General features: G+C 49.6%; 1 protein-coding gene across 1 annotated transcript in view; it reads left to right on the plus strand.

The window, feature by feature from the left end:
- The window catches only part of hdac4 (histone deacetylase 4), a 165,195-nt gene that overhangs the window by 135,870 nt on the left and 21,825 nt on the right, over positions 1–7,500 (plus strand). Inside the window, exons 19-21 of the mRNA XM_084456089.1 lie at positions 16–103; positions 963–1,082; positions 2,587–2,684. Coding sequence (XP_084312215.1) covers positions 16–103; positions 963–1,082; positions 2,587–2,684 — 306 coding nt within the window. The remainder of the gene's footprint in view (positions 1–15; positions 104–962; positions 1,083–2,586; positions 2,685–7,500) is intronic.

Here is a 7,500-nt window from a genome sequence, read left to right on the forward strand (position 1 = left end):
CATCCCTCTACACAGGGGGTTCTGCTACTTCAACTCTGTGGCCATCGCAGCCAAACTCCTGCAGCAGAGACTAAGCGTCAGCAAGATTCTGATTGTGGATTGGGTAAGATGATAGCTGATTGTGGATTGGGTAAATTGATAGCTGATTGTGGATGGGGTAATATGATACAGTAGCTGATTGTGGATTGGGTAAGATGATAGCTGATTGTGGATTGAGTAAATTGATAGAGTTGAATTTGGTCTGAAACAAGATGACTGGCTTGTTGATTATTCAGCGATGACACAGAAGTCGGGTCTGGTGTAATGACAGGTGAAGGAGATCGTGCAGTGGCTTGTACAACAATTAACACATACTGTAGCTTGCCAACTATGTAAAAAACAAGGACATTATAAAAACGGTATGACCTACACAGATCAAAGTTTCCTCCACAAGACATTGAAATATTCCTCAGAAGAGAAATGAAAGTTTTTAAAGGCCTGAGCGTGCCGGGGACTCGCCCAGGGCTGGTGGCGTCATGGCCGGACCCTGCTGGGGTCATTACGGCCGGCCCAGAGCTGCTCAACCACATTTCATTTCCTTCAGTCCGTGAGGGACTTGGACACCCTGTCATGCCGGGGGGAAATGGACGCCTACTTAATTTAGCCACTGGGTTCAAAGAGAAACTGTTTCACAGGGCTCAATATAACAACGTCTTCATATAGCTGCTTGGCTCACTACTTATTAAAATGAATAGATATTGTCCCCTAAAGACAATGTGGGATTTGAAAGTCACTTAGCAATATTGAATGCACCTATGTAAGTCACTCTGGGCTTAAGCAGAGACTATAGGGTAAAACTATGGTAGTGTCATTGCAATGGAAAGGGGGTCTGTACATACTAGCACATCAAAGTTGTGGAAGTTTAAAACGGTGTAAGGTTCTGATTTGCGAGCGATCCGGAGCTAACCACAGTTATGTCACAGGATGTTCACCACGGCAACGGCACCCAGCAGGCGTTCTACAGCGACCCCAACATCCTCTACCTGTCCCTCCATCGCTATGACGACGGCAACTTCTTCCCCGGGAGCGGAGCTCCGGAAGAGGTGAGGCAGAGTTAGTGTGTGTGTGTGTGTGTGTGTGTGTGTGTGTGTGTGTGTGTGTGTGTGTGTGTGTGTGTGTGTGTGTGTGTGTGTGTGTGTGTGTGAGTGTGTGTGTGTGTGTTGTTAGTGTGTGTGTGTGTGTGTGTGTGTTGTTTGTGTGTGTGTGTGTGTGTGTGTGTGAGTGTGTGTGTGTGTGTGTGTGTGTTGTGAGTGTGTGTGTGTGTGTGTGTGTGTGTGTGTGCGCGTGCGTGCGTGCGTGCGTGTGTGTGTGCGTGCGTGTATGCATGCGTGTGTGTGTGTTAGTGTGTGTGTGTGTTATTAGTGTGTGTGTGTGTGTGTGTGTGTGTGTGTGTATGTGTGTGTGTGTTATTAGTGTGTGTGTGTGTGTTGTTAGTGTGTGTGTGTGTTTGGGGGAAGGCTATCTGTGTACAGGTATATTCACTCCTTTATTCACTTCATCATAAGTACTCAAACAGACATCCAAGACTCCACCTGCTGAACACATACACACCTGCTGAACACCTACACACCTGCTGAACACATACACACCTGCTGAACACATACACACCTGCTGAACACATACACACCTGCTGAACACCTACACACCTGCTGAACACATACACACCTTCTGAACACATACACACCTGCTGAACACATACACACCTGCTGAACACATACTCACCTGCTGAACACACACACCTGCGTGTCTTTCTGAGGAGGAATACTGAGTGAGCAACCAGGGGGGCTGCAGTAGGGCAGGGGTGGGGGGGGGGGGGTCAGGGTGGGTTGGGGGGGGGGGGGGGAGCTCTTCCCATTGGCCATGAAATCAACAGCCGCCATGTTCAAACACTCCATGTTGGTAGAACTACTCATAATACCTGAGTACTACTGGCAAGTATGAGAGATTTAAATTGGACCAGACTGGTGGTTAACTGGTGTTCCTCTAACTCAAAGTCAGTTGGCAGCCTGGTCCACAGAACGCTGCAGCTCTCAAAGATGTCTGGAATACTGCCTGATTGGATGGGATCCTCATACATGCGTCTTCATTACCATATTATTAGCATCACCGCTACTAGAAACTGACACTTTGCTTACTGTGTTTTCCTTGGTTTAATTTGGGTTAATAGAGGTTTGATATTTAGCTCTGCACGCTTGTGTGTATGCTTGCTTGTTCTTGTGCAGCATACACATGTCGATGCTCATGCCTGTGTCCGTGTCCATGTGTGTGTGTGTGTGTGTGTGTGTGTGCGCGCGTGCGTGCGTGTGTGTGTGTGTGTGTATTTGTCTGGCAGCCAGTGTCTTGGCTTTGACAGACAGATGGCAGCAATCCTAGCAGCTACTGCCAAACGCATGTTTGCTATTCTCCTGAATACAGTAGAAAGAGCGACATGGCCATCCATCCACAGAGTTAGTCCACGTTTGAAGTGTTTAGGCGCTTGAAGTGAGTACAGTTTATGTATGTGATGTGTCTTTAACCAATCCCACTACCCTTTTTTGTGCGTTCTAGGTGGGCAGTGGTCCAGGAATGGGCTTCAACGTGAACATGGCCTTCACCGGAGGACTGGAACCCGCCATGGGAGACGCAGAATACCTGGCAGCCTTCCGGTAAGATCAAATCAAATCAAACTTTATTTGTATAGCGCATTTCATACACAGAAGCAACACAATGTGCTTTACAGAGAGCAATGGGAGGGTGGGCATAGGTCCCACCCCTACATATTCCAGAGGGAAGCAAAAAAAACAGTTTCACCCGGGGGCCAGAAAAGTGAGCTGAAGATCTTCCCTGATCTCTCTCAACGGGACGATGGAGCGAGCTCCTGGCCTGGCTCTCATCCCTGACCCCTTTCAACGGGATGATGGAGCGAGCTCCTGGCCCTCATCCCTGACCCCTCTCAATGGGATGATGGAGCGAGCTCCTGGCCTGGCTCTCATCCGTCGCTTCCTGCTCAGATCCACCTGCGCCACCCTATTGGCTGCCGTGATGATCACCTGATTCCAGACGACCTTGTTTTGGCCGTTTTAGGAATCGCTCGTAGACTGGCTGTTTCCTGCACTGCTTAGTTCCCCACCCGAGATCGAAGGGCAGGCCGCTGACTCCAGGTCAGTTCGTGTCCCCCCCCCCACCCACAGCCAGTGTTATTCTTTGGGGAGGTGTCGGCTGATCCTAGACCTTGTTTCACTGCCATAAGAGACCAACGATCCTTTAATGCACCACCGCGGGAAATAGCATGAGAAAACCCCGATGCAGGGATGGGAGAGGAGGGGAGGAGGAGGCAGGGAGAGGAGGGGAGGAGGAGGCAGAGAGAGGAGGGGAGGAGGAGGTAGAGAGAGGAAGGGAGGAGGAGGCAGAGAGAGAGGGAGAGACAGAGGGAGAGAGGGAAAGCGAGACAGTCTGAGAGAAGGAGGGTGAGGGGTTAGAGATGGAAAGAGAGACAGTCAGAGAGAAGGAGGGTGAGGGGTTAGAGAGGGAAAGAGAGACCGTCAGAGAGAAGGAGGGTGAGGGGTTAGAGAGGGAAAGAGAGACCGTCAGAGAGAAGGAGGGTGAGGGGTTAGAGAGGGAAAGAGAGACCGTCAGAGAGAAGGAGGGTGAGGGGTTAGAGAGGGAAAGAGAGACCGTCAGAGAGAAGGAGGGTGAGGGGATAGAGAGGGAAAGAGAGACAGTCTGAGAGAAGGAGGGTGAGGGGTTAGAGAGGGAAAGAGAGACAGTCAGAGAGAAGGAGGGTGAGGGGTTAGAGAGGGAAAGAGAGACCGTCAGAGAGAAGGAGGGTGAGGGGTCAGCGCTGCTAAGCACTGGGGTTTCAGCAGGCAGGAACAACTTGGCTGGAGGAGAAGAGTGTGTTCCAGCCCAAGCTGAGGTTCCCAGTGTTCCCAAGCTGAGGTTCCCAGTGTTCCCAAGCTGAGGTTCCCAGTGTTCCCAGTGTTCCGAAGCTGAGGTTCCCAGTGCTCCTGCCCTGCCTGGACTTGTGGGTCAGAGCTCTGGAACCAGGCCAGGGTGGTCTCACTAATTTTCGCTCCTGAGGATACGAATATTAATCTATTGAATCAACCCTAACCCTAACCCTCTCCACTGAATGATTTTCTTATAATTTTCGTATTACCCTAACATTAACCCTAACCCGTCTGGGGACCAGGCCCGGCGGGGCAGTCGTTTTTCGGGAGGCAGTCGTTTCCCCGGGCGATTCCCCGGTGGGGCAGTCTGCGTTCCAAGTTTCGTCCAGTCCAGATCGAAATTGTTATGAAATTCGCTCTGTGTAGAGTAGATTAAATACATTTCGTTTTTGCCGAAACGAAAAGCCGTGATATACAGCTGACCAGGCAGGCAGACGACAAACCTACAGGCCACCGTAAGAGACCAGACTAATCCACTGACAGGTTTGAAAACTGCTAACTCGACTTCAGATGACGGACTGTAGAGGTTCATGGATGAATAGTTTGCATCAGCTTTTATTGAAGCAACACTTTTTCTCTTTCAAGACAGTGATGCGTAAGGAAGTCGGGTGAAACACTAGTATGTGTTCACTTTTCCCTTAAGCCTCGAGAGGCACAAGTGAACATGTAAGACAAACATGAGCAAATAGACACTAAAGTCACATTGGAGACTAGACCTAAAATGACAGGTCTAAAATGGATGCTTTTCAGCTGTCTTATCACTGTAAAACTATTTCTTGATTCATAACTTATCAACTATCTGCTTTGAGCTTCTAGTACAGCAGTATCACAACTCTTCCCAGGCCAGGTTCAGTCCTGGAATAAGATAACAGTTGGGCACGTTTTGTCATGTGGCGACTTGCATTTGATGTCCGAAGCTCTCGCAGCGTTAAGTGCAGATCTCTGAGTAATTCCTGGGTCACAGAGCTTTGGGGGCTGGTTGTGTGCAGCTGACCAGCGGTCAGACCTGTAGTGTGATGTGTTGGTCAGACCTGTAGTGTGATGTGTTGGTCAGACCTGTAGTGTGATGTGTTGGTCAGACCTGTAGTGGGATGTGTTGGTCAGACCTGTAGTGTGATGTGTTGGTCAGACCTGTAGTGTGATGTGTTGGTCAGACCTGTAGTGTGATGTTTTGGTCAGACCTGTAGTGTGATGTGTTGGTCAGACCTGTAGTGTGATGTGTTGGTCAGACCTGTAGTGTGATGTGTTGGTCAGACCTGTAGCGTGATGTGTTGGTCAGACCTGTAGTGTGATGTGTTGGATACAGGCGTCCATGACAGGCTGGTTTATCTGCCAGAAAGCCTGATGCCAGGACTGAACTACATTAGATCTGCTGTCTGGGGATCCCCATGCACTCAGTCACACACACACACACACACACACACACACACGTGTGTGTGTATACTCACATTCATAAAACGGGCCTAGACGCACATGCATACACACATCACTGTTCCTCCAGCGCCACACACACACTGACACATGACTGCTCTCTAAGCACCCCCAAGACACACACACACACACACACGCTGACATATGACTGCTCTCTGAGTACCCCCAACACACATACACACACACACACACACTGACACATGACCGTACTCTGAGTACCCCCAAGACACACACACAAACACACACACACACACACAGACACAGACATATGACTGCTCTCTGAGTACCCCCAACACACACATACACACACACACACACACACACACTGACATATGACCGTACTCTGAGTACCCCCAACACCCACACACACACGCACACACGCAGACATATGGCAGGGGGCAGGTCTCGATTCGCAACGCCCCACTTTGAAGACGAGTCCGTGTGTCCAGCTGGGCCGCGCCGGGGCCGCTCAGGTACCGGCAGATCAAACCGCCGTCCCCCCCGCGGTCGGCACGCAACCCCCAGGATCCACACCTCGGCCTCCTAATGCGCCCCAGCCCTCCCCACGCCGTCCTGCTCGCTCGCTCGTCCTCCTTTCATCCTCTCGTCCTCCTTTCATCCTCTCGTCCTCCTCCTCTGATGTCAACATGTGGCACGTTTGCGCTGTGCTTTATTGAGCTGACCCTTTCATGCAGTATCCACATATGTTGCTTCCAGGCCACCGTCCGCCGGACGCAGTGTGATGGGTTTAATATACACGGGGCCATATGTGAAGGCATACGTACTGCACTGTGGTTTATGTTCCTGCTAGGCCGGCCGTCTGGGGATGCGCGCGCCACAACTCTCCACACTCGCCAAAAAACACTGACGCAATGTGATCGCTCAGTGTATTTTGCTTTTCTGAAATGATGTCAGGATCCAGATGAAATAAATCCCCTTGGATTTTGACGTTTATGTGAGAGACTGGGGCATGTGTTTTTTGTGGGTTGTCAAACGATCTAAACTATGCGCGAGGCAGTGGCCAACATAGTTTACTTCTGAGGAGACGCTTGACGTTTCGAAATGATACAAAGATATGTCAGGATCCAGATGGAAAAAAAATCCCCTCATGTGTTGATGTTTACTGTGTGAGAGGCTGGATTGCGAGCATACTTATGTTTTATTTGTTATCAGGTGATCTAGACTATGTGCGAGGCAATCATGGATGTATTAAGAGAGCCGTGTTTACTTGAGGCGCGCACACAAGTCCGCGCAGACTTGCAAATCATCATAAAACACTGAATTGAAAAATGAGCTGTCAGTCCCTGCTTATGCCAAAGATCCAGGCCCATGGGTCACCAGTTCACATGGAGGGGTCAACCCGTTGAGGAGAAACATGGATGCAGACAGATAAGACAGACAGACAGTTTCCTTCACTATATACTGTATATGTATATATACAGTATATGTGTGTGTGTGTGTGTGTGTGTGTGTGTGTGTGTGTGTGTGTGTGTGTGTGTGTGTGTGTGTGTGTGTGTGTGTGTGTGAGAGAGAGAGAGAGAGAGAGAGAGTGTAAAGGTGCTGAAAAGCCATGACGGTCCTCCATATCCAATACAGTCGTGAACGAGGACTGGGAGGGAGCGATGTCCCGGGCCAACACAAAGGAAGTGTGTGTGTGTGCGCATGTGTGTCTGCACTCCATAATCCATCCTGCTTGGGTGTCTTTGGTCCCTGGGGGAGATCACACACAGTATTATAAAGGGAGTGTGTGTGGGTGTGTGTACTATCCATCAACCGTCCGACAGTTGTGTATGTTATCCTAGACACTAGTGCGACGAGCTCAACTGATCAAAAACTCCATGGATAGTTGATCAGTCAAATCTAATCAGATTCTTTTATGTGCTGGAGTGTAGCTTCTCAGGACAGCGCTGCCTGTGAGGATCCTAACCCAGACCAAACACGTCCTGACAGGCGTCCTCATCTAACCCAGGGAAACAGAGAGGTCATGATATGATATATATTATAATATAATATTATTGTTTGGTTGTGTTACACAAGGAGGCAGTCATTTTCAGTGGACAGATTTCTGATTGGAAAATGCCAGTTTGGTAATCCCATTGTT

Source organism: Borostomias antarcticus (genome assembly GCF_949987555.1).
Source record: "Borostomias antarcticus genome assembly, chromosome: 2".
Taxonomy (NCBI): domain Eukaryota; kingdom Metazoa; phylum Chordata; class Actinopteri; order Stomiiformes; family Stomiidae; genus Borostomias; species Borostomias antarcticus.